This window comes from Crocodylus porosus, unplaced genomic scaffold (assembly GCF_001723895.1).
Source record: "Crocodylus porosus isolate Cpor-Errol unplaced genomic scaffold, CroPor_comp1, whole genome shotgun sequence".
NCBI classification, from domain to species: Eukaryota; Metazoa; Chordata; order Crocodylia; family Crocodylidae; genus Crocodylus; species Crocodylus porosus.
In genome coordinates, this window is record NW_017728949.1 from 698440 (window position 1) to 725540 (window position 27101).

The following is a 27101-nucleotide window of genomic DNA, read 5'->3' on the forward strand; positions in this document are numbered from 1 at the left end:
TTCCCCTAGAACCAAACGACTGCCCCCCCAGGCCAGACCAAACTCTCCCTGCACACTCTGCTGTCTCTGACCATTCCTCATTTCACTTCCTGCTGCTGCATTTTTTCTCTTTCTGCTCTCTTCCCTCTACTTCTCCCCGTCCTGCCTCTCTGGATCACTGCTCAGTTCTGAAGACTGTTCCTTTCACGGCCCGGACGGGCAAGCGCTCGTCCCGGCTCTTCTGCAACGCCAGCTTCAATGAGGAGAGCCCCTTATAGCCTCTGCCGCAAGGTAATCTGGGTGTGGGGAACCATAGTAGAGGGGACCAGCTAGGCAAGACAGCTCTCCCACCCCCTCATGCAGCCCTTCTGCTCAAGGGTATGGACAGCTCCCAGGTTGAAGCCTCTTTGCCCACCTGGATTCTCATGTCCTTATCTTCCGTATGAGGTTAGAGAAGAGAAGGCTCTGAAACTCGCTCTCTGCCTTGCCCCCCAGTTTGCTGGCACATCCACTACCTCTCTGACCCATAGGCTTTGATCTTCTAGGCTGTGAAGCTAAGCAGGACTGGGCCTGTTCTGTCCCAGCATAGGAGGCAGCAGGATTTCCCAGATGTTACATGAGTCAGTGCAGGAGGTGACTTTCCTTCTGTGTCAGCCCACGGAGACATGTGCAGAGGGCTAAGGGGGGTGCTGGACTGGAGCAGGCACCAACCAGGCTCCATGTGTTCTCTGCACACAGGTCTGCGGAACAACCCGTACCGGCGCGCCGACATCAGCAGGTGCAGTGGGAAGAAACGATCCTTGGGGCAGACCTTCCAGGTGACCTCTGACATCTCGCTGTGACCACTCCTGGCCTTTCCATGGGCAGGCATGGCATGGCATGGGCCCACCATCACTACTGCCTCTGCCCAGGAGATGGCAGGACCCCAGGGACCAGGCTTCTCTGCAGCTGTGTCAGACTGAACCAAGGACTCTTGCAGTAGGGGGGAAATCACCACTTGCAGCTTCTTAAACTACTTAACTGTACAGAGTGCCAGCTGGGGCTGCCCTCCCCTGTGCCCCAACCCACCCACCCTTCACAGGTCTGGCCCAGCGGGCTCTCCAGGTATTATACAGCAGCTATGTCCAAGCTGCCTGCTCTACCGTGCCATTGAACTACTCCCCTTCTCCAGGCTTAGGGGACAGGAATAGAGTGCACGTGGCAGTTGCTCAGAGGTCCACGGAACAAGCAGAGAGGGCTGAGGCTCCTGAGAGCAATAGCTACCCCTTCCATGGTCGCTGTCCCTCTTCCCCTCACCTCACACATGCTGGACCATGGCCACAGGTAGAGGAGCATTGGCAGGGGGGGTCCTACTCTTCTCTGGTGTGCTCCTGCCTCCCTGTGTGCTGGTGCCTTTGTGCAGTCAGTGCTGGGGCAAAGTCCAGGACCAGCCTGCTGCACTGCTCCTTGAACTGTGATCTCTTCCCCCCCTGGGCTTGCCCTGCCACTTTAGGCTAGACCCTGCACCCTTCCCCCTGCAACCTTATTCCTTCCCCCTGCCATACAGCAAGCAGATAAGCTTGGGCTGCCCTTGCTTAGAAGCTATCTGGGAAGGAGGAGGTGGCAAAAGGGGAGGGACCCACCAGATAATACTAGGCTGAGGTGAAGGGTTGGAGCCTATTGCAAGGCTTTTACCACCAAATGCTGCACCAGCTCTCTTAGCTGGCATATGCAGGCAGCTGGATATGTCTTCCTTTAAATTTTCTTTATGCTGCGATAAGAAGGCAAGCACGGGAGTGACGAGGGAGGCTCCTGCTGTTTGTGCGGGGTCTCAGGATGCAGATGCAGCTGCATTCTGCACTTGGGCATTGGGGTCCAAGGTGAGCAGCACTTGTCTGATCCCCAGCAGGCTCAGATGCTATGACAATCAATGGAGTTAAGGATTTGCAATTCCCTGTGTCCCCACAAGGTGTCGCACTTACCTTAAGCCATCTGCATCCCCATGGCTGGGATGGCACCTCAGCTCAAAAGCAGCTCAGTGGTGTGGCCTGTTTGCAGGGCATCCAGGGACAGACCAGTACCAAGGAATCCAGGTGCAGGAGGCTTGCATCAGACTGTGCAGTAAAGCTATAAGCACCCAAGGATGCCTGGGTGACCTCACTCAGGTAGTTGCAGTAATACATCTGTGCAGTACTCACTGCAGCTCAGGCATGTGCATGTAGACCCTGCAGCACACACAATAGTATCAAAGCCTTAGAAAGGCACATCTGGTGCTGGTGCATACAGCTGGGTTACGTCCCCAGCTAGCAGGGCCCATGCACTGCAGCCACCCTGCTATGTCTGAATCCTAATCACTTACTATTGCAATTAAACAGCTGATGCTTGCTAAGAGTAGGAACCATTTCCATGATGCATTTACTACTTCAATACACACCCCCCCACCCCACCCAATCCAGGGCTTGTGGCTGCCATGTATTCTTGTGCTAGACCAGGCTTTTAGAGTGGAGCAAGCCTTATTTGTAAGCCAGAGCTATGCTTGCTTCCTGCTGTAATTAAGAAGCAAGACTGCCACCTGCTTGGCATCACTCTCACAAGCTCATCACAAAAAGGGGATAGGAGGGTGGGGGGAATGAATGTGTAACTTATAAAGATGCCTTTAAGAAAGTTGTAAGAAACATTAACTGCTAATTTGTATACATTATTTTTATATTTTGTCTGTGAGCCTGTTAAATCCAAAGCAGAGCTGGTAATAAACCCACTCAAAAGGATATAGCACCTATCTGGAGGGGGAGGGAGTCTTCTACACATCTACCATAAACCAGGGACACAAGGTGACCAAGTCATAGCTCACTACATGGAAAGACTCAGTCTGAGCATTGCTTGCCATCCCCCCACCTCTGGACAGAGACCTATCTACTAAACAAAACAGGTGGGAGAAGCTGACCCCTGCAAACATGCACTGCTGTCCCTCAGGGAAAGAGGAGCTGATGGGTGAGGTTGAGCAGGGAGCAGGTTGAAAGCTCTCAACTGTCCTTTCTGGTACTTTGCTGTCAGGCCATGGAGGTTGGGCCCTGTTTTGCTAGACCTGATTGTAGTCAAGTGGAGACTCAAAACAAAAGTAGGGCACTGTGGGGGAGGGTCTGGAGCATTGTTCCAGCTGGCAGACAAGTTGCACCTTGTAGGGTGAACCTGAACAGAAACATGCCTTTCAAAGAGGCCAACATGCATCTGAAGGTCTCCTCTTCCCCCACTCCCCCACCCAGCAGCACATTTTTATTTTTATTTCACATTTGAAAAAAACAAAACAAAACAAAACAAAACAGAGCATGGTTCCTCCTTTCCTTATTACACAGCTTGTTTGTCACCCTCAGGTTCCCATTTCTCATGGTGTAGTGGATCCCCCTTGCTGACACCAAAACTGTAACAGTGGTTCTCCTGGCATTTAAAAACACAAAAGCAGAACAGATGCACTTACAACTCAAAGCTCTTGTGGTTTTCAAGCAGTATCTCAGCCAAGAGCCCAGATCAATTAAGGCAATGTAGGAAGTTGCCCTTTGAATGGTGGGCAGCCTCATATAGACTGTGGTTATTGTAACTCAGTTGCTTTCTTGAACTGAGATGGTTTGAACCTGGGCTTAATCTTATCCAGTATTTCTGAAAAGACCATTCTTCCTTTTTTTTGTTCTCACTGACGCATGGAAACTAGTTTTTTTTTCCCTTCTTCCTGGTACTATTCATGGCTATTTTTTACGGGTAAGGCAAATAGACTTAAGTTTAAATGACTGGCTCTGTTGTCAGACTTGTCAACTCCAAGACAGCTGCAGATTTGGAGGTGGGGTCAGAAGACCTCCATGGCCTCAGCTTGCTTTTCCCTGCCCCTGTAGGATTGTTCCAAGTATCCATCTGTCAAGGTGTTGCTGAGTGTTCTTGCATCCACTGTTTGCTAGGGCTGTGCAAAGCTTCGAGTGGTGATTCAATTTGGAGGAGATTCGGCCCGATTCAGTGGCCAAATCTCTGAATTCAAATCCAATCAGGGGACCAATTTAAAGGTCCAAATCAAGTCAAAGCTCTCTGAATCTTCAGCAAAGATTCAGACAGCGTTGATGATTTGGACAATCCCTAGTGGCTGCAGCTCCGAGCTGGTAAGTACTAGGGGCAGTGGAGGGGACCATGGTGGGGATCCCTGCCAGCCCCCCCACCATGGCTGCCCCAACCTGCCCCAGCTCCATACTTAAAAAGCAGCCCCAGTGCTCACCAGGTGCTGCCAGGCAGGGCCCCCCACATGGTGCAGGGATCATCCCCTGCCAACAGGAGCAGCGAGTCCTGAGGTTTCTTCAGGGGTTTTTTTTTCTTAAAGGGCTGGAGCTGGCACTTGTGGGGCATCCATGAGGGGGTAGGGGTTTGGGGGCTCATTCAGAGCCCCCCATGCAGCATGGGGTAGTGATTTGGCTGAATCAAATCAGGAGAGTGATTCAAATCACCAGATTGAATCACTATCCCCTGAATCGGCCAAATCCAAATCCAAAGCGAATATTAGTCACTTCACACAGGCCTGCTGCCTGCCAGAATAATCTACTGCTAGATTCCACCTTGGTATTAGGACATAGTTCATGATATGTATCTTAAGCTTTATTCTAATTTTCTGTTCAATGCACCTACGGAGATGGAATGAAATGGGGTGAAGTATTAAAAAGACACACCTCCACCCAAACAGGGTAGCTTCCAGTAGGATCTCAAAGTAGTGAGGGGTTTTTGGAGGTGGTATCTTTTATCAGACTAACTGTAGAGTTGGAAGAGACATTTGATAAGCTTTTGGACATAGAGGACCAATTATACAGTTGGTCCAATGAAAGACACCAGGCAGAAACCTTTGCTTCTTGCATATTTCATGGACCATCACAGCAACAATGCTCAAACCCCAGCAGTAGGATCTTGAAGACAGATACAGCCACAACATTTGAGACAGCAGACAACATTAAATTATGAACAACTGCAATGAAGAGCTGTCTTTTCTCAGCTTGTTTTTTTAATTTACATTCATTTCAAAGCAATTTTTTTTAAAAGTCACAGTTTTCTAAAGTGTCAATTCATCATTAAGGTGTCATTCATTTAAGATAATTTGTTCACACTTATAGGAAGGAGAAGATCCCACCACTTATACCTGCGCTATCTAGCCCAAAATAATTGAACTGATGTTTCTTTCTTTACCAGCAAGGCATTGCTTTTCCCTGACTGGTTTAGGGGGAAAAAGAAGGCAGAGATGGTACCAAGTGTTATCTACGCTTCTCCAGCTGTCCTTTGGTAAAGCATGGTCCCCCACTAGGGAGAATGACTGTATAAGAGCACTAGTTGTGTGTGTGTTCAGGCAAATCTATCAATCCCAGTGACAATGCTCTCTCTGCTTTGGATTCTTGTTCACACTGCACAGCCAATCCAACCCTGGGACAGGAAGATGGACTTACCTGGCTTGAACAGCAAGAGAGAATGAAACATTGCAACCAATAGTGCAAAACATGGCACCTCAGAGGAGGATCTCATTGCAAGGACAGTGAGAACAGGCCAGTGATTGCAGGCAACAGATGAAATATTGTCCCAGTGAAACAGAAATGTCCAATTCCAAGGCTGTTCAGCTGACAAGTGGCACCAAAACAACAGACCACCATCTGGAAGATGTCAGCCTCTCAAATCGCCATAAGCCATAAAGATAATTTGAAATGACATAAATGGGGTAGAGATATGGGCTAATGCTAGTAGCAGAGTGCATCCTACTACCCAATAATTATGCCCTGGAATCACACAAGGGTTTATTCCTTTTACTCATTCAAATAGCTAGGTGCAGATGCTGGTATTAATGCTATAACTAAAAGTGCAAGCTTTGCAGGTGCTAAGGGATGCTGCATTTGGCTTCACTGATCAGTAGAATTTGATTCTAACATTGACAGGTTAAGAACAAAAAAAGCTAAAGTTACTTGGTAATGCTTAAGTACACATTCTCTCCTCTTAAAGAGCTTCTCAGCCTTTTATCAATGAGCCTTTGGAAGGAGAAATCAGTTGTTCCTTCATATCAGCATACCCCCAACAGCTGTTGATTACTGTGCCAGGTTTTACATGGTGAATGGCAAGGAGATAAGCCTACCCACTATGGATGTAAATATCATTTGAAAAAACAGCCATTTAAACTCTTCTAATTATATCAGTTAAACAATAACACATACCTATGGGTTGAGTTGAGGGTCAAATCGTACCAGCACAGTATGACTCTCAACTCCACCCTAGCAAACACAAGCCATGCTTAAAAAAATATGTTGTTAAACGTTAACTATAATGCATTAACAGTATAAAATACAATTATAGCATAACCATTTAACCGTTTAACCTTTCACATCTCTAGTACCCATCAGGAAAAGGGTTAGGGAAGATTCCCTATTATGTTTGCTTCGGGAGACACTAGGTTGGACTTGACAAAAAAGTTCCAATCCCAGGAATACCAATTCAGCCTTTTGCTCCCAGAAGGTAGCAGTACAATTCTGTGCCCATTATGATATCTGAGTGGCTTTTGTTTTGATAGTATTAAAGGTTTCATTGTCACGACACTTGAAAGCAGGAACTGAAAAACCAAAGTTATGTTAAAATTATCCCCTTTTTTCTGCATACAATAGGTTATGAGTATACCCCAGAAGTGCCTTGGTTGCCTTAAGTACATACTTTGGTATGATTTAAGTCTGGCCTGTCTGAGTAACAGAAGTTTTCTCAACTCAGCTATCTGGCTGCACAGTACAGCAAACACCCAACCATTTTAGGAACCACCAGAGGGGGAAAAATGCTTAAGGGAGGCAAATCTTCTACCAAAGGCAGACCAAAATTCTCCTTTAGTCCATCTAGGCTTAGAAGTGGTCCCCAGACTGAGTTCACTTGCAGTTTAGTTGCAGGGGCAAGACATTGCACTGGGAGAAAAAAAGTGTCCTGTTCCTGGATCTGCCATGGACTCAGTGCAATCTTGGGCAAGTCACATCACTAACCTGTACCTCTGTTCACCTATTGGTAGAAGGGGCTATTGCTAGTCTCCCAAGCCTCCAACTTCAGGCATTAGACCAGTGGCTCTCCGATGCATTAGACTCAAGGCACCCCTTAGAAAATATCATCTCCTAGTCTTCACACACTTTTTGACTACAGAAAAATACAGCAATTCTTACACTGCAAAGAACTCAAAAAACCCACAGCAGGGCAGACTGTGAATTTCTAGTTGACATTTCTGGGTTTATCTTGTGAATCGTGTGTAGGCGTCTGCCCATTCAAGTGTTAATACTGTGCAGCACCCCCTGGTAACACTTAAAAGGATCTCAAGACACCCTGGTTTCAACTTAATGTACTAAACTAGAAGTACTCTACGCCCAGCACCATGCCATCCAGCCCATGGGGCTCCCCCCAGGTCTGAAAATTTGGCAGCACCAGAACAGCTGGCATTGTTCTCCTGATGCTAAATTTCTAGTCCCATGGGAAGCCCTGGGCCCTGCATGCTAGATTGGACATCTGATCACAGGACTGTGCAGAGGCAGCGCCATACCCCAGGGCCCAATTCCCATACATGTGGCTGGGTGGGGGTGGCACAGGCCACCAGGTCCTGATCCCAGCATGCAGGGGTGACACAGGCCATAAGATCTTGATCCCAGTGCACAAAGGCCAGCCAAGCATGAGGCCCAATCTGGGCACATGGGGGCAAGTGGAGACAGCACAAGGCCTAATCCAGCCTTGCACCACTGAGTTGGCCTATGGGGCCAAAAGCTTGAGCACCACTGCTCTAGACCATTATGCATTTTCCCAACATCCGCTGCTTATAATAATGAAAAGGCAAAATAATGCTAGATGTTAGCATGTGGATCAGAGGCAATGAAGCAGAAGTTATTGAGATCAGAAGAGGAAAGCTCTTTTGGGAAGGGACACAAACTGTGTTACTCATGTCAAAACAGCCTTGAAAGAATCTGCTGCAAAGGGTTTGACAATTCTACTTTTGCACCAGCCCAGCCAGCTACAGCTTCCAAGATTCCCCCTGCTCTAGGCCTCAGGCAGCAAGGAGGTTATCCAACACTGGATAGCACCTTTAATCACCACATACATGACCACAGCTTTCTTCCTCCAGGAAGTTCTTGAACCACTGACGTTTTCCTGGAAAACACAATCCTATTCCTCTGAAAATCACAGTCAGGAACTTCTGTGTTCCCAATCTCAATTATAAACATACTTAAAGAAAAAGTGATTCCCTGGCTCTGGAGATCACACTATAAGTACAGCATGTGCCTAGAGACAGGATGTGGACAGATAGCAAGAAGCCAAGGCATTACAGCAACAAGCAATAACACTCCCATCCTATTTCAGTAGAAAACATAAATCTTGACACTTGGTGAATTAACAGAGGCAGTTGTGGGTTTCTGCTGTTCCATACTTTGAGGTAACAAATTCCAAAGCCAGAAGCCTTATGGCCTGTTCTCCAGCTGACCATGCTTGACTCTCCAGGTCCAACTGAAGCTGCAGTCAGGGGCAAGGGTGCATTGTAGCTCAATACCAGAATCTGGGACCTCCATATCATAGTGTACAGGCTGTCCCTCCTTTGTAACAAGGCTGAAAGCAGAGGCTGGGATCTGTGAACCAGAACAAAGAGCTAAGTGGTATCTAGTAGACAAAGTTAAGTCAGTACCTACCCCCACATGGTCTACCTGGAATTAGCACTTAAAATCAACAAGGAATGTAAAAGATGAAAGATTTTATTTACCAGAGATGCTGTTCCAACCTTCCCAGGTAAGGGAATATTTTTAGAAGCCAGGCTAGCTGGTACTTATGCTGCAGATTTCTCCACCACTTAGCACCCACTGGTAGTTGATCATTAAATGTGGGTGACTGAATGAGACCTCTACGATCTCTTCTTTATAACTGGCAATCTTTTGTTTATGACATCCCAATGAACAGGCCATGCCAGACATGGGAATAGGCAATGTTATATATGAATATTTCATACTTCCATAGCTCTTTTATTCACAAAAGCTGAAAGCTTTTTATGACCAAGTAAGCTTTAGGTGTCAGGATGCTGCTAGTTTTTTTGGCCTCTCATAGCTTCCATTGACACAACTAGCCTACTGAAGATGGCCAGCATCCCTTCCAAGATAGCTAGGGGCATCAGAGTAATGCAAAGCCCATTTTGTTCAGCTGACAACACTACATACACGAGTGGTATTTCTAATCTCCCTAGAAAGCCAAAAGCATCTCCAGTAACAAAAAGAAGTCCCAGGACCTTAACAACTCGACAATCTCATCAAAAGTGGTGACCATACAACCTCATGCTTTTAACTGTAGGACACTGATTTGAAGAGCCTTGTGGTCCTATGTTCTTACCAGCATTAACTAAGCAATTACCAGGTGAGTTATTATAGTGCTTAAACAGATTAGTTCTTTAGCTTCCAAAGCATCAGTAGACTGTCCATGCACAGAGAACCATGCATTCACAGCACCGTGCTGACTCCTCACCTGGCCGCTTATCCCTGTGGCAATGTCTCCAACCTTTGTCCTGTGGAAGTCTCGGATATGTAGGTTTTCTCCACTTAGCAGCTGGATCTGGATTTTCACTCCTGAAACCATCCAAAAGAAGCTGTTCACTCCAGCTGCAAGCTTGGGGTTTTACAGTCCAGTATGCAGCTGCCCACAGAGCACTGACAATGCACTGACATGTACCCAAGGTACTAATCTGTGCCACTTAGTGCCACGTGTATCTACATCTTCCCTGTATAAGTATAGGAGCTTGTCCAGACAAGAATGACCCACATAAAAAGGGCTGAGTTTGGCAGGGAAGTAGTCCAAGGAAAAGGCTGTCCAGCAAGAAGTGGCCTTCCACTTATTTGCTGTCCTGGGGAAGTCTGATGGTGGTGAAAGATAAGTCCTCCCAAACAGATTCTGAGTTGTGAGACTGCAGGGAAGCTACAGACATACGTGGGGAACAGCTGCTCCCTAAGCTCCATGGTTCAGCCATCTTTTTCTGGTTGCCTCATAAAAGTACCCTGCTCACAACACCCTCCACCCCTCTCAGATCAATAGGAACAGATGGCTGAACCTTTTGGACAGCCCATGTGCTTTTATATGGGATGAGATGCCAAAGGCTCAGGCCCAGGCTTTACAAGATGCCCTCCAAATTCCAAGGGAAGGTTTCTGAGCTGATGGAGCTAGTGAAAGGGAGGAAGCTTAGAAAAATACCACTATTCGAGTGCAAACTAGATGCTGAACTGACATCATCAACCCACATCTTCAGAAGAAAGCTGTGCCAACCCATTCATACCAAGTCTGAGACACAAATAGACAGACCAACCATTGAAATAGCTGGGAGTGTCTGTGTGTCGACTGCGATACAGCAGGTTATTCCAGCTGAAGCTCTGTCCATCTGACTGGCTATTCCAGGAGTGAATTCCAGAGCTCATGGTGTCCTTCAGGCTCTGAGAGGCCTTCAGGGAGTTCTGTAAAAAAGTAACCACCATTATTACTCAATTTCCTGCTTCTGCACAAGCAGGGGCCAAGAGCATTAGGATTCAGCACCCTGTGGTCCTAGGTTATACCACAGGATGCACTAGAAGCAAGCTGAGACTGTGGAGGGCAGTATACACACCGCCCTGGCCAGAGAGGGGAAAATCCACTCTGGAACAATGCCCAGAGAAGGACTGTCACATTATCTCCCACTTTCCCATCAAAAGGCAGTTGCTCTCATTTCCCCAACAACACACAAGGCAACCACTACTGGCATCTGCTTATTTTCACCTTCTCACTGGCATCAGACACAAGGGGACTGTCAATACTGAGACACGAAAGCATTTGCTCCTGCTCCTCCAGAGAATACGGCTGTGACAGGCTGTTCAAAAATAATTCTACAAGCAAGAGAGAAAGAGAAAGAAACATTTGCAAACATTCTAGTCTCATGCCTTCCCCAGTGCATTCTATTTTTTCAGTTAATAGCTGAAGCTCTCCAACACCCTCTATTCAGTTTTAAACTCTTTACAAACATTAAAGTGTCTCTCAACCATCCTGCTGTCCACCAACAGAGGGGAAGCAGCAGTGTGCTTTGAAATGGCAATTCTGGAAACTACTTCGGTTAAACCAACAGCTATCTGTTTAACACAGGGTGCTGCTTTGACAGCCTGGGGGGTCCCCTCTCTTTCCATTCCTATACCTTACACAGTGTTACAAGCCAAGTCAAGACCTGAGCCAGGATTAATATTCATGGTCACAGCTCTTATTACCCACTGTTTTTAGCCACCTATTTTTTTTTCCTAGATGTACCCGGTTAAGCGTTCTTTGGACACAAAGCAAACTGGAGGGTTTTTAAAGCAAATACCTACTTTCATAGGTGCAGACTTAACATCTGAAATATCCCCAAGTGTAGCAGGTTTAGAAACATTAAAAAAAAAAAATAATGATTCTGACTCCTACAGATGAAGGCTGCTGGAGCATTCCAGGATGAGAAGCAGCTTGTACCACTGCTGCCTCTGCAGCCAGGGGCTGGAGAGAGCATGTGTTAGCATGCTCTGAAAAGGCACAGTCTTGGAAGGTTTCCAAGGGCTACCTAGCATGGTAAAACCCTGCCAGCATCCAGGAATAGTGCCTTCCAAACTTCCTGAAGCCGATTTAGACTGATCTTAGCAGCACTAGTCCAATTTCAACAGATGCCCATCAAATGCTTTTCCTGTTTTACAGAGACAATCAGATTTTTCTTATGTTTCGATTCAATAATGCCCAGCTTCTTAGCTCCCATTCAATTACAGAAGTGGCAAGGCTCCAGACCTCTTCAGTGGAGAAGGAAGGAATAACCTACAGCCCATGGCACCAATTTTGTTGCTTATTTGAGTGATCTGAAACACTCAATACATCCGACAAAAGGGAGAAGCGTGTGTAACAAATACATTTCCCCCTTTTTTGGGAAACCAATCAACAACTTCTGGACACCCAAGAGAACAACCAGGATCAGGCAGAAAAAACACCAGATGAACTGCCACACTACTTCATTCTGCTGATAGATCAAAAAGAGGCATTATCCTGAGCAAATACTGCACAGTGCATGTCTTACCTATTTCTAACTGTTGAAGCTCCTGTTCTGAAACAGTCATTGCTCGTTCTGCATAGCTGCTGCTTTTGGTGAGGACAGGAGTGGGATCACAGACCCCAAGGAGCCCCTTACGCAGATTCCAAGAGGCTCTCGCAGTCTCTTCTGACAGTTCCAGAGATGGTGGCTGCAGGCTTTGGCTTACAATGACTGCCAAGTCTGGGCCAGAAGCAGTCTCAGAAACTGCGTTAATTGTTGGGGACAGGGAAGTTTGTGGATTGTTTTCTTGGTTCAGAGAAAAGCATCTAGGTTCTCTGTACTCCCCCCTCCAGGGACTTGTCACGCCTCCCACTACAAAGCAAAGATACATCAGGAGAGTTATACAGAGAGAAGAAATGCAGCAAACTTCTTCCACAACAGAATTCTGAACTACATCTTGCTGTAAAACCCCAGGAGCATCAAAAGATGAAGCCAGGAACTTAGAGGAAAATTCCAATATATTACAGAGCCCTCCAGTGGGTCTGTGCTGTACAAAGTTTTGACTCGTCTCAGGGATAGTGCAGGAGCATATGCATGGGTTTTTAAAGTATGACAAACCCGCAATGTTCAGGTGTGCTGGATAACAAAGACCACCTGTTTACTTCCTGGATGAAGGAGATCTAAAAATTGCTTATCAGAGTGTTGACTCATACTAGCAGCCTTACAAAAAAGCACAGCTGCTTCTTAAGACAGACTTAAATGCAAGAGCCTGACAACGCTTAAATAAATCACAGTTTTTATAGTCAACTCATGGGACCCCTTCATGACAATTTAATAGGAGAGAAGGCTACAAGCAACCCCAGTCAGACACATTAGTCCTGTTTCAAGTGTAGACAAGGAGCAGCAGGGTGATACATATGCTGCATCCTGTATTGTGGCAATTTGTAAATTACTTACAAGAGGGATCAGGCACAGTTTGACAAGCAGCAAGATTCAGGTATAACTGATTGCTGACCATTTTAGCCTGGGATGGATAAGCAGAAACCTGGAAATAAGACTTACACTGCTCAAGTGCAGTATCAGCTTTAGCCTTCAATTCAGCTGCAGAAGCTCTTTTAACTGGTTCCTTCTCCAGCCCCTCTTTAATGACCTCAGCAGTGAGAGGACTACAGGTAGGCGGGATTTCCCTCAGAGGTGGTGGTTCCTTTGCTATCTGCATTACAAGAAAGAAGCAGTGAAAGATTAAGCTGAACCAACATATTTTCCATTGTGCTTCCAGTGGCATGTTCTTCCCCACACTTGCTTAAACTGAGCAGATCTGTTTCAATGCCAGGACTTAACTATGTAATCAGGATGCAAGTGGAATCTTAAAAGTAATTAAGAACACATGCCCCAATAACTGACAAAGAAGCTAGTTTGTGTGAACCCAGATACTGCAAGTGACTCCCTCCTAAAACAAGATTGGCACTACCAACAAGTTCCTTTTTGTACTTTAGATATCATCCCCAAAGCATACAGCCTCCCTATGTATAGAGAAAGTTTCAGTTTGGGTCTCCTGCTTGTTGTGCTGTTGGGTCTGCTCACCTTCAGGCACAGAGGATGATTATAATACTGGGTCCAAGGATGACAGCCATTGAGCATATGTAGCATCATACAGCAGCTGCTCCAGACATCCACCTTTGAGTCACAGCGCTTGCCCATTACTACTTCTGGAGCCATATGTGTCTCTGTGCCAGGCACATAGTCCCCTAAAACAAAAGATGAAAACTCAGATTACTGTAAAACCCACTGTGTGGAAGCCAAAGAGCAGTCAACATGTGCTCCAGAGGTCAAATGAAGCCACAGGTGCTCTAGACTTTCATCCGCAATGACAACTTCAAAGGCAACTTGAACCGAAAAGCAGAACTGCATGCTGTTAGCTATCACTCCTGAAGGCCATAAGTTTACTTTCAGTCTTGTCTCTACCTGCCCCTTGATATGCCAGAAAGACACTACACCCCACCTCTAGGCAAAACTAGCTATGCAAAACATAGCCGTTAGGCAGGTGAGTTTGGGAACTCATGGCATGAACAGCTGGAACAGGCACACATGTTTAGAGGCAGAATGAACTCCTGGCCTTCACTGAAGTTAAAGAAATTGTTCATGTCAAGGAGGCTAATGTTTCACCACAGGGGCTCAGGTGCTTGACACAATAAAATAGTATCAACCGTTTAAAAAAGAAAAAGCTTTTAAAGGTTCTCTTCAAAACACAAGACAGACAACTATTTAGATTAATTGATTTCATTTTACTAGAGAAAGCCACCATCTGGGTTAGGAGCCTGAGATCAAGTTCCAGGCATAAAAGAAACCCATTGCCAGTAAAGTTATCATGAAGACAGCAACACATTTTAACTGCAGTGATGTAAGTGGCATCATAGGTGGACTGGTAGGGGGTGGCACATGGCCCCCCGATGGGGCTGGTGCCGCTGTCAGCAGCTTCTGCGGGTGCCACCCCCCCAGATTCAGGAGGCACCGCTCACCCATAGTTAGTGTCCAAATTTACAGCATGCTGCTTTCTTCTTTCTTGCTTTGCTTCCAACCTCTGGATCAAAGCTGCTTCATGTTAAACCAGCAGACATGTTACAGTGGCAAGGCTGGCCTGATAGCGGAGAACATACAAGGTACAAGAGACAGAAAGTACTTGGCTCAGTGGGAAAGTCTCCTGAACACTGAAGACAGACCTTACCTGTCACCAAGCGTTTCCCCAAGCCATCCGGATGAAGGTGAGCAGAATGACCAAAGTCACAGAGGAGAGCCCTGCTTCCATCACTGGATAAGAGTACATTGTCCGCTGTCAATTAGAAGGTTTTAAGGTCAAGCTCATTTTCATGTGTCACCCTTGGGCAAAGAGAGCCAAAAAGCTAGTCTTTGTTGAGCCCAAACCTAGGAGTTTCTCTTACAAACTTACTTATGAAAGTAAGCAGATAGCATTAGTCTGCTGAGCTGTTGCTATGTACCACTTTGCCAATACCTCTCAGTTCTAACCGGTAGAGTCCCTTTTTATCAGCCCTGGACCACCCAGGGCAAAACAGCCAGTCATGCCAATCTGAGCAAGGAACAGAAGCCTTAAAAGTGTAGCATTTGTAATGAAAATGGAGCTTTGAGCTTGAATGTACTGAGCTAAAAGACAAGTAAGTTGTCCCACTACAGCATCCAAGAGTGATGCGAAATTAACAGGAACCTGTTCACTCAAAGCTTGTTAAAAGAAAAAGGAGAGAGAATAAAAGGGTGCTTGAAATGCAACTCTACCTTTTACATCTCCATGCAGAACGTTGCAAGCATGAAGATGCTTCAGCCCCTCTAGTGTTTGCTCCAGGTAACTGAGGGCTCTGTCCTCTGGCAAATAACCCGTCTGCTTAATTAGCTGCCCAAGTGAGCCACCTATAAGAGAATTCAGTTTCCATTTTAGTCTTATACCTGTCCAATGACCCTGTGTAGTGATGCCCAATAACCTCCTTTTGCATAGATCCCAGTTGTCTCATGTAGTTCAGTAGCCTTGCATCAGCCCATTACCACTGTGACCATATCAACCTCATCTTTCAAAAGGCAGTGCCTCCCATTGTTCTGGTTTGACAGGAGGAGCTGCATGCAAGGGATTTCATAGATTTCTAGGGTCAGATGGGATCTAGTAGCTCAAGGAATCCGACCCCCTGCTAAGTTATATCTAGTTTTACTACAAACTCCTGCTCCAGTGTAATATATTACATGTTGCAACAATATTAACTTTTATATACTGAATCTTTAGTTTTAAGAATGAAAGCTGCAGTATCCAGTCAAGTGCTTCAGGCAGAGGCTTTAAGAAATGGTTGGCCCTCCTTGTTCAGAAATGCTGAAGTCAGGGAATCATTCAAGAGATGCTCATTCCTATGCATCAATAGTGATGAGAACCAGCTACTCCAATCCACTCAGCAATGAACTCTGGGAAAATCCAAAATACTAGGGGTGCACTGATAAAGATTTTTTGGGCCAATACCAGTAGCTGATTATTAATGGGTCATATTGGCCGATACCAATCTGGTTGCCGACACGTAGCCTGGCAGCTTGGAGAGTAGCATCCAGCTGGTAAGTCTGTTGTGGAGGAAGGGTGGGGGGGAGGGAAGGGGCATGGGGGGGACGCAGATTAAGGACCCTGCAGCGAAGGAGGGAGTGGAGCTGGGGCAGGGTGGGGTGCTGGACACTCACAAGCAGCTCATTCAGGGGGCACAGGGGAGTGGGGGGCAGCTCCCACTGCTGTATGCATACATGGGGAGCCATGGGGGACATCTGCCCCCCAGCTCTGTGCGCGGGCAGGAGACAACTGCCACTGCATGCTTCAGGCTAGGGGCTGCACCAGGCTCTTCCCAGCGGGGGGGCAGGGGAGGCTGGGGCCGTGCTAGGTGGCAGCATGGAAGGATGGGCTATGGGGGGCCCACAGCCCCCTCCCAGTGCCACTGCCACACAGCCTAAGCACAGCCCCAGCCCAGCCTCTCTGCACTGGGAAGAGCCCGGCACCGCCCTGGCCCCACCCCACAGTAGCAGCCTGCCCCTGCTCCATTCACAGATCCAGGAGGCACATGCCCCCCATGACTCCCCCTAGGACTGCATGCCATGGCAGAAGCTGCTCCCTCCCTCCTCTCTCTATGCCCTCCAGATGAGCTGCTTGCAGCTCTGTCAGGCACTCCACCTTGGCTGGGCAGCGCCTGCCCCAGCCCCACTCCCTCCCTCACCGCAGTGGCCATGATCTGCCCTCCTCCCCATGCCCCTTCCCTTCTCCACAGGACTTACCAACCCAACGCTGCTCTCCAAGCTGCCAGGTTGGCCCATGTACATGCTGAAGCTGCACACATGCATGTGGCATCTATCAGCAACATTACTGGCCACATCAGCCAAAAAAAAGCTGACTGCCGATAACGTCAATTTTCCTTTTATTGGTGCCAATACGATGTGGACTGATGCATCAGTGCACCTCTAAAAAAAAAATACCCAAAAGCAAACAGATTTTAAGTGGGAGCAAAAGAAGGTAGTATATATTTCATTTAATGGGAACAGTGCCACTTCCATTATGCTAGCTTCTTCCTCACCTTCCATTAGCTCCATGAATATTGTAACCCACGGACCTTCCCTGACCGCTCCATACAAAGGGACAACTTTGGGACTCATCACCCCAGCACATGTCGTTAACTCCTCTGCACGAAAGTGTTCGACTTGCACCTGGAGAACCAAACAAGAAGACTGAGCAAGAGTCATGGAACAGTTCTACATAGAAGATCCTAGCCAGATATCCCCTCTATGCACTGAGTAACTGAGCCTTTTACAAAGTACCAACTAAACTTCAGCACCAGCAGCTCTAGAGGCAAAAAAGGGCCCCTAAACCTAGTGTGCACAGTACTGGGTGCGCTGAAGCTGACACTCTTGAGCAAGAAAGAAATGCAACTACGTGATCTCATGGGATATGAGAATCCCTAGCACTTGGAGCACAGCAACGAGACCAGCAGCTTTAAAAAAAAGCAGACAGAAGAGAGCTCAGACTACCATGCTTCTTTTCAAAGCCTCTATTTGGTGAGAAGGTTTAAGTAGTCAGCCTTACATAGGTCTTGTTAAAAAGGGACACCAACAACCTACTTAGCATGCTTCTATCTAAACACTCCTGTAACCAGGGGCCTACAGGCTGTAGGTTGCAAAGCTGTGCTCCAAACTGTAAAGATCAGATTGCATTGCACAGTTGACAGCACACTGCCTGGTTTCTCTCTGTTTGTGCTCAACTTTCACACCAATATGGAAGAAATACACTTTAAGAAAGCTGGGAACGTGTCAAAACCACAGAGACTGGCCTTTGTGCTCAACTTTCACACCAATATGGAAGAAATACACTTTGAGAAAGCTGGGAACATACAAGTGTCAAAACCACAGAGACTGGCCAAGAAAATCCAGCAGAGATGCAACACTGGACACAACTTTGAGAGACCAAATTAAAAAGGGAACTTGAAAAAAAACCTATGTATAGTAATCAACTTATTAGGCAGTAAGTAGCAATGCTACGCAAGGCAAATGGTTAAAACAGAACTCTGATTCACATGAAGCTGGCTTATAAAGACAAAACTCTGCTGAAGGAAAACATGACTCATTTGGACGTTGGTGGGAGAAGGATGCTTCATGTTTCATTGTTGTCAACGGTCCAAGCCACAGCTAGTTTGGTTTCTAAGGGCCTGAGATTAAACCAGCTGCTGACAAGATCAAGTTTGATCGAACAAGAGTAGGTAGCTTGATTCCAGTAAAAGAAGAGAGTGTGGTAATTTCAGACAAGCCAGGCTTTGCACTTGAAGGCTAAGGTGTTTTAACTTAGGTTGTTTGTATTCTTAACTGGTAGTTAATATTTTGACAAATCTGAAATGCACAGACAAGTCCTTTTCTTCATCCAAACAGATACTTTCTGAAGTCCTCATTAAAAAAACTGTAGGCAAAAGCGTGTGCACACACGCGTGCATGTGTCCTCTCCCCTGCCCCCAACATGGGCCCCAATTATCTGTAACAGGATTCCTCGAGCATTGCCAGGTAGATAATTAACCAAAGTGAAAAGATCTATAAGTTTCGGCAGTGACATTATGACCTGCTCTTGCTTCCATTCAGCCATTATATGCATTTTATACTTTTAAATACGATCACAGATGACATGATATTTTTGGAGGTATATGACCTTTCTTGTTCATGATGACCCTCACTATATAGCACACAGGAGCAGAAGGGAAAAAAAGATCAGTTGTATTAGTTTTCTGATTTTTTTATATAAAGTTTATTTTTTCTGCCATGTGAACAGCCAGGCAGAGAATTTTTATTAGAAAAGAATGAATTTTAATTAAGATGAAATTAAGATTTAATTTAAAAATATATATATTTTGCTGTATCTAAGGTTTCCATTCTAAAATTGGTTATGCCTTAGAAGCTTGACTGGTTGCTGCTAGAATAATGTGAGAAAAATATGTTTAATAACCACCAAAAAGTAAATACTATACTACCGTTGATCCTCTGGATCATGGTGTACACCTAAGAGGTCTAGTTAGATGCCTGATAAAGTCAAGAGCCACACAGCTTGTTACAAAGTTTCACAGATCCATATGTTGTCTAGGTTGAAGTCATAGGTGACTGGGGTTTTTTTTGGTTTTTTTTTTTGCAGCAGTCCTGGAAGCACTGCAGGTCAATACATGGAGTGGATGGAGCACGCTCTGGTTCCACCACCCAATACCAAAAAGAATCTGCTCAATATAAACCTCCTGCGGAGAACTTATCAGCGGGCCAAAAGCCCCACATGAGCGGAATACAGAGAGAGGCTGCAGGGCCTGCCCGGCGTGTCATAGGTGACTAGTAGGGGGGTGCACGTGCCCTCCCTGATGGGGCTAGTGCCGCTGTCAGCAGCTTCTGCAGGTACCGCCCCCAGATTCAGGAGGCACCGCTCACTCATGGTTAGTGTCCAAATTTATAGCATGCTGTTTTCTTCTTTCTTGCTTTGCTTCCAACCTCTGGATCAAAGCTGCTTCATGTTGAGCTGCCCACAATGTCAGATATTCCCTCCAGATTGAACAGGATTCTGCATACTCCCTGCAGCTTTCTACGTTGATGTTGAACGACTTCATATACTTTTTGAACACACTGTGGTACCACCATAGAGGGTGACCCTGCCTTCTAGAGCTGTCTGTGCGTCTCAAATTTCACTATACAAAATATTCTTGGGGATACGGTCTTCTCCCATTCTCCTGACATGGCTGATCCACTGCAACCTTTTCATTTTGATAATGGTTTCTAAGTGTGTCAGTCCTGTGCACGCCAGTACCTCTGTGTTTGGTATTCTGTCTTCCCATTTTATTTTCAGTATCTTACACAGACATCTCATGTGGAAGTTGTTCAGTCTCGTGTTATGTTTAGCATACGTAGTCCACATTTCTGAACCATAAAGCAGGGATGACAGCACATCTCATAGATTTATGTCTTCACCTTAGCTGACAGTTTGCTATTATTCCATGTGCATTTCTGCAATAGCCTGAAATTCTTAGCTGCATTTCCAATCATGTTAGTCAGTTCAGTCTGAAGGTCAAGATTCCTGCTGATTGCAGAACCCAAGTAGCAAACACTGTCAACAACACCAAAAAAAAAAAAAAGTATCCTCCAGAGAGATGTCAGGTATTGTTTTTTGTTTTTAACTTTGGTATATGACTGATCACTGTCTTCTTGAGACTACTTGCCATCCTAAAACTCTTGCAAGATTCAGAAAATCTGCCCAAGAGATTTTGTAGAGAAGATCCACTGTGGGCAACCAAGGTCACATCATCTGCAAACAGGAAACCTGTCAGAACCAGCTCTTTCACCATGGTTTTCACTTTAAACCTTGCAATGTTGAACAAGCCTCCATCTAGTCTGATTCAAATATAAATGCCATCATTGCTGCCCTTGAATGCATGAAGAAGTAGTAGATGTTAAAAAGCATGGGAGCTAAGACACCCTTGTTCCACACTGTTGACCTCAAAGGCATTTGATTCTTTGTTTTCATACAGTATAGTTGCCTTCACACCTTGATGTAATAAGTGGATGTTGTTCAACAGTTTGGGGGGACAACCCAGTTTCTTCAGAACAGTAAGGAGGTCCTGTCTGTTGACTGTATTGAAACTAAGGCTAAGATCAGATTGACTAAGACCATGCACAGTGGCATTCATTTTTGTCTATGCTTCCTTTGCAGTTGCTCAACCAAAAATATCGTATCAGTGGTGGAGCATTCTGAGCAAAAGCCACATTGACTTTCAGAATAGATTCTTTCACCCAGAGACTGCAGCCCAGAGCATGGTGTGAGTGACATTCCCCCCCCCGACAGCATTCAACAGGGAGATACCTCTATAGTTGTCACAGTTGCTTCTATCCCTTTTGTATAATTGTTTAATTTTGTATAATTGTTTAAACTGAGCATCTCTGAAATCTTGTGATACTGCTTCTTTTTTCCCCCATCAGAGCAGAATCACTTCATGAAGTTTTTGAAGTAATCCACTGCTGGCACACTTGTAGATTTCAGCAGGCAGTCCTTGCCAGATACCTGTTTCCAGAAATGGATTTACTGGCTTTCTGAAAATCTTCTAGCGTAGGCTCATTGAAATTAAACATGAAGAGCTCTAAGGATTAGCACAGTTCAAAGTTATGACGGATTTTGACAATCTCACTGGAGCATATAGTTCCAGAGTGTTCAATCCAATGCTCAAATTGCTTTTATCTATTAGTAAAAGACATTTCCATTTAAGTCTTTCAGCAGCGCTGTTTTCTTCTCCGCTAGACTAACTGCTTGTTTGATGCCTTTGTACATTCCACAGCTATAACCTGCATCAGCTGTTTTCTGAATATCACCACAGAGTTTCAGCCAAAAAATCTTAGGCATACCTTTTAGCCTCCTTTTGCATTTCTCTTTGAGCCTCTCAGATGCTACAGTTACACTGTTGGGAGATTTCTTGTAGTTGGTTAGTGCTGCCCTTTTGTTCTTAACCAGTGGTAGAAGGGCTCGAGAGTGCTCTTCAAACCAGTCTGCTTTTTTCTTGCGTTTTTCGCCAAATCCTGTTATAGCAGCATTGTACACGTTAGTTTTTAAGCTTTCCCAAGCCTCAGCAGCTGAGTTGTTAGGTAAAATTTGCTTTCACAACTTCTTCACCGAATAGCTTGCATTTTTTTATGTCTTTAGTTTGACTGATGTTTATCTGATAGCAATTGGTAGTTTAGCTATGGTGAATCCTTTTGACATTAATTCTTACTTTGCAGCAGACTAAGGCATGGTCACTGCCACAGTCAGCACCATGATAAGACCTTGTATGCAGGATTTATTTTAGGTGGCTATACCTGGTCAGTACTAGATCTAATTGGTGTCAGAGCCCCAACCTTGGATGGTTCCACAATGTCTTTCTTGTGATTTCTGCAGTGAAGTAGGTGTTCGTCACAAATAGATTTTGACTTGTACAAAGTCCTAACACTCGCTGACTATTTTTATTTATGTTACCAATATCGTGTTTGCCCAGATGACTAGGGCAATTCTTAAAATTACATCCAACTCTTGTATTAAAGATTATTAAACGCTGTTGTTGAATTTAATAGTACAAATGATGTGAGAATGTGATCTATTAGTTGCATTATTAGTTATATCTCCTACCACTGCAGGAGCATTTGACAACCTTGTATAAAAAAAAAAAAAAAAAAAAAAACCCTTGCTAACATTAAGCTCTACAAGCATCACTTTGAGAAATCATCCCTGGGTTCACTGTTCAATATTTAAAACATGACTGGCTATGTCAGCTTCTGCTTTTCAGAGCCTATAATAAAAATTCACTTCACTTCATAGGTATAGGCATTGTTCATTATGTTTGTAGAACAAAGGATAATACAGGTTTCCCTCACTTTATGCAGATTCTGTATATGCCAATTCGCTCTTCTGTGATGACCCTTTTTATAAATTCATTTTATGCAAGGTAAATTCACTCTTATGCAATCAGTGTGGTGGAAGCCTGCAGCCAGCTGCTTTGTGAGGTGCAATGTGGGAGTGACACGCACCAAAATACGGTCAGTCTCCTGTGTGGATCTCTGCTTGTCTGCAGCACGTGTTTCTGTAGTTGCCATCCCCTTTATGATAGTGCCCTGTGCTTGTGTGTACTGTCCGCTGCTGATGAGTACCAAAATTGTCTTGTAAAAGTGGTAGAAATGGGTCTGGGTGTCAATACAATTGAGGTCTTGGAACATATCCCTGTTTATTACATTATAAAGTGGGATCCCTTTATGTGAATTCAAGTTATGCGCAGTTTTCCAGGAACGCATGTACAGCATAAAGCGAGAAAAACCTGTACTGCAAAAAATCTTCAGGATCATCCTGTCTTTCTGAATAGGTAGTGCCACATGATTTTATCAGCTCACTCTTACATCTAGTAGAGAAAAAAAAGCACCTACACTTTGTTTGGGGCACAGGCACATATTTTAAGAATACAGTTAGGTAAGCAGACTACTCCAGGAACCACCTTTAACTCAGGAGCTATAAACACATTTCTGACATTTCGGAAATCCGAGAGTCCTCTTGGCCTCCCTCAGCTCAGAAAAATAGTTAGTCTCCAGAGCATGCCCTGGGGAATATTTAAGTCACAGTTCCTGACTGCTACAAAGGGGGGCTGAGCATGTACACACGTGCAATAAAAGTGAGGCTATCCATATAGACAATTAGTTCTGCTGTTTGACATGTGCACGACTATACCTTGTACTTTGCCCTTGGATATTTAGGAATGGTTACACTAAGCTACTGATTCAAGAATAACAAAACCTACAGTCCTTGGAAGCTGGAATAAAAAGGGAACTAGCTTCTGCTTTCCGTGCCTCCTCAGAAAGGGGAGCCAACTCCATCCAATACATTTTTTCACATTACCTTTTTGGCAGCACACTGAAATCCCGTTTGTTTGTCCTGTATTTTGTATACTTCCCCGAAAGAGCCAACACCCAGAGAGCCATGGCACTTGGTCCAGTGAACATCTTCTCGGTACTCGTAATCCACTGGCTTTAGTTTCTAAAGGTTAGAAGTCAAAAGAGAAGCTGAAGTAAGCAACTTCACTGCCATTGTGCAGTCATGGGCTGAGATTCAAAAAACAAAAGCACCCCAAGAATCCACTGAACCCCTTAAAACTCAGAATATAATTCAAAAGACCCTCCTTATTTCCTTCCATTCTTACTTCTGGAGTCACTGTATGGTTATCAGTAATCTAAACAACTCTACCCATCTGACCCTAAGAGAAACCATCTATTTCCTTGAAGATCCAAATAACTTCCCCATCCAAAGAAGGTTGCTTTGTTCATTTTCTGGGCAAGTGAAAGTACTCAGCGGTCAGTGCTGAGAAGGCCAGTGGGACAAGATGATGAAGCAGAGACAGATCTGTTGTGCCTCTAAGCTTCACATGCACTTCTGTCACTCGTGGAAGTACTGCCTACACCAAAGTAGGTGATGGGTAGATATGTAGCTGGTTAGGTTGGTACCTAGCTACCTCTTTGCTAGGTTATGAGAGACTAAGCATGGGATTTGCAAGTGGAATAGACTAGCTCTCACAGGCACAATTTAGCAGTACAAAAAACCGCTAACGGTCAAATGGCATACAGAATGTTATGACATGTTCACTTGTGTGGACTAGTTCTTTTACAAAGAAAAATAATTACACCGAGGAAGTCTTTGTAGATGGCTACAGGCAGAAACCTCTTCCAATCAAAAAGGCCCACTATGCCAAATGTCTCTTGGTGATGCATTTTAAGCCATATGTAATTGTGGGCACATTCTACAAGCTAGAAGAGTTGATACAGTATTTGAATTCATGCATATTCTTTATGGGAGATTTACACTCTGGATAAGACTCAGGTTGAGAGTTACTTCTACAGATCTTTTTGTGATGCATCAGTAAAAATAGATTTAGGACAATGCATACATTCAGTTCTCTTACAGACAGAGACATGCATGAAGGAACATACTGGATACTTTGCCCAGCACCATATTGGCCCAGGCATTGGATGAAATAAATCACCTCATTAAGCAGGACCCCTTCATTTTCATTTGCCTCTTGAAACTGCTCCTTTGAATCCAGACTGCCTCCTCTCCACGTCTTGGCTAGGCTGGCTAAGTTTCGCGGCTCACCGAGACTCACGCTCCCTTTTAAGGCATCCACCAAGTATTCTTCCACAGAAAGTTTGTCCGTGCTTGTTTTCATGGACTGGCTGACACAGTTTGGGAAGCTGCATTCTGATCGTAGGCCAGGTAAATGATGCCCACCATCCACATAGGCCAAATCACCCTGGAGGTATGTCTCCAGAGCATTCAGTTTCATGGCATGGAGAGAACTGTCCAGAGCTGGGAAGTGAGGCTGTAATATATTATAGGGGAAGGGATGGAGTGTCTCTGGCTGAGGCAGATGATTCCTCTGACAGGGTGGTTTCCAAACATGATTAAGGTACTGAATTGGGCTTATCAACTTGTGCAAATGTGGTGCATGTTGGTTCCTTAGCGAAGGGAGTTTGCCTGTGGATAGCACTTTTCCAGATTTCTCAAATGGGAACTGATTGCAGACTGAATCTTTGCACAGTTCTGAAAACCAGGAGCCATTACTGAAGAAAGTGTTTTGGTGGGTTTCATCTTCCTGGAAGACAAGAGAAAGTTAAGCAAGAACTGACAATTTCAAGCCAAACCTTGAAGAACAACACCATGTAAATCCTGCGTGCTCTGCTTGCAACTGAAGAAGATGAGCAAAAGGGACTCACCTGGACTGGAATCGGCATACAGCTTTCTTGTTCTGGTGTTCTGGGTCCTTGCTTAGTAGAGGCCAGTGTCTGTATTCTGAGCCTGGACTTCTTTTTGTGCCGTTTCTTCCTAGCTTTGCCACGATGCCTTGCCCTCCAACAGGCAGGTGCCATTTTCCCCTCAGTTGCATGAGCCACATTGTTAGGAATTTGATCAAGACTGTCTGACCGGCTACCAAGAAAAGAATAAAATACATTTGAATCTAACCCTGGAACCATATCTTCCCTAATGAAACCAGGATTGCAAGTTATCATTATTGCCTCTTGAGCAAGGCAGGAAATTGTCATATAGTCTCATGTGTACATCAGCATGGACAGTTAAATACACAGCATCAACTGCAGATTTATTATGCAAGAGAAGGATATCCCAAAGAAAGACAGTCTACTGGCGGTCATTTTTTACTGATTTTGGAAGGTGCAGAAAGGCACTTTAGGAAAAGCTTGGCAGTGAAAGTTACTGATAATATCAAAAGTCACTGATAACTTGGTTTGCAAGTCCATGGTCACAATAGTTGAACAATTTATTTAATTTATATTTACATTTGACTCTCTTTAAATCAAGTAAAATAAAGAGTTAAGTTCTTACAAGGTAGAGATCTTTTTAAAAGCTCAGATCAGTATAGAAGAAAGGACCCGGATTGGTGATTTTGAAATAGGGCAGACAAGACTTAGCAAGAGAAAAACCTCAGGTCGGTAAAACTGCACTATGGTAATACTAAAATAGATTTCCAAGGAAAGCATAGATATGCAAACCAGCACCACTCTGAGCAAAATAAAGGGGGAACCTGCAGCAACAAACAAAGACTTATCTTTCACAGAATTAATATTTGCTTTTAGTCATTCAACACCCGTCATAATAAATCATTGACTAATCGAACAGAGGAAGTGGTGAAACGGCTCTTCATGTGAAGAAATCCAAAGTTTAGCTTAAACTGCATTGTGTGGATCAATACATCTGCCCTTGGTATGCCTAAACATGTAGCAGTGCAGTTTCTCTCAACCCCTTTCCATTTTTCTCCAAAGCCTCTTCTGTCACGACATTTAGCAAACCTAATAAGCTGAACTCTCGGTTCTAAGCTCAAGGAAAGCAAAGACAAGGCTTTTGATTCATCATACTTGCATGCATTATAATTATGTCCCTGAACTGATAGAGTTTGCACTACTTCAGCTGGTCCCTGGGTGCTTTTTCAGTCAGTCTGCTTCACCTTTGATTCATAACAAAGCAATCCAGCCCTGGGCTTTTTATGCCGAGTCAGGAGGAAGTGGAGGCTGCAGCAGATCATTAGCAAGGTAGAAAAAGCTATGCTCAAGTGGCCACAGGCAAGTAAGCCCCTCAGGCCACTATGCTGGATCCAGCCCACGAGGCCATTCTATCCAGCCCATAGGGCCCCTAAAAAAAAATTTAGAAAATTAAAATTTATCTGTCCTTGGTTCCTGTCAAAGATGACAGGAACCGTAGGACCCAAGGGAAGCCCTGGAGGGCTCTTTCAACAAAGCCCACCTGACACTGCCCCCCCAGTCAGAAGCCCCAGCAGAGGCTTCTGGCCTGGGACCATGGGGCTGCCCTGGCACAGGAACCTCAGGTAAAGGGGGAGGGGGGAGGCAGGGAAGGAGCTGGTGCGGAGCACGGGGAAAAGCGGCCCCTACCCCGTCCCGTGGCCAACGCTCCCTGCTGCAGCCGCTCACAGCTCATGTGGGGCTGTCCTGAGCAGGCACAGGCAGCCCCAAGCAGTCTGTGATCAGCTGC

General features: G+C 45.2%; 2 protein-coding genes across 3 annotated transcripts in view; one reads left to right on the forward strand and one right to left on the reverse strand.

Annotated features, from left to right (window-relative positions):
* FMNL1 (formin like 1) overlaps window positions 1-2730 on the forward strand; it is a 40113-nt gene extending 37383 nt beyond the window's left edge. The window contains exons 25-26 of one of the 2 annotated variants that reach the window (XM_019554561.1): window positions 166-270; window positions 718-785. In XM_019554561.1, coding sequence (XP_019410106.1) covers window positions 166-257 — 92 coding nt within the window. In that variant the 3' untranslated portion in view covers window positions 258-270; window positions 718-785. Of the gene's footprint in view, window positions 1-165; window positions 271-717 lie in introns of both variants that reach the window. The other variant, XM_019554562.1, reaches the window with a different exon arrangement.
* Window positions 2731-4949: 2219 nt separating this feature from the next.
* MAP3K14 (mitogen-activated protein kinase kinase kinase 14) overlaps window positions 4950-27101 on the reverse strand; it is a 33097-nt gene continuing 10945 nt past the window's right edge. Inside the window, exons 4-16 of the mRNA XM_019554479.1 lie at window positions 25316-25526; window positions 24586-25194; window positions 23448-23585; window positions 17107-17236; window positions 15296-15427; window positions 14733-14837; window positions 13592-13755; window positions 13070-13220; window positions 12053-12379; window positions 10750-10856; window positions 10307-10451; window positions 9475-9575; window positions 4950-8594 (exon numbers count right to left, since the gene is read on the reverse strand). Coding sequence (XP_019410024.1) covers window positions 8430-8594; window positions 9475-9575; window positions 10307-10451; window positions 10750-10856; window positions 12053-12379; window positions 13070-13220; window positions 13592-13755; window positions 14733-14837; window positions 15296-15427; window positions 17107-17236; window positions 23448-23585; window positions 24586-25194; window positions 25316-25526 — 2485 coding nt within the window. The 3' untranslated portion in view covers window positions 4950-8429. The remainder of the gene's footprint in view (window positions 8595-9474; window positions 9576-10306; window positions 10452-10749; window positions 10857-12052; window positions 12380-13069; window positions 13221-13591; window positions 13756-14732; window positions 14838-15295; window positions 15428-17106; window positions 17237-23447; window positions 23586-24585; window positions 25195-25315; window positions 25527-27101) is intronic.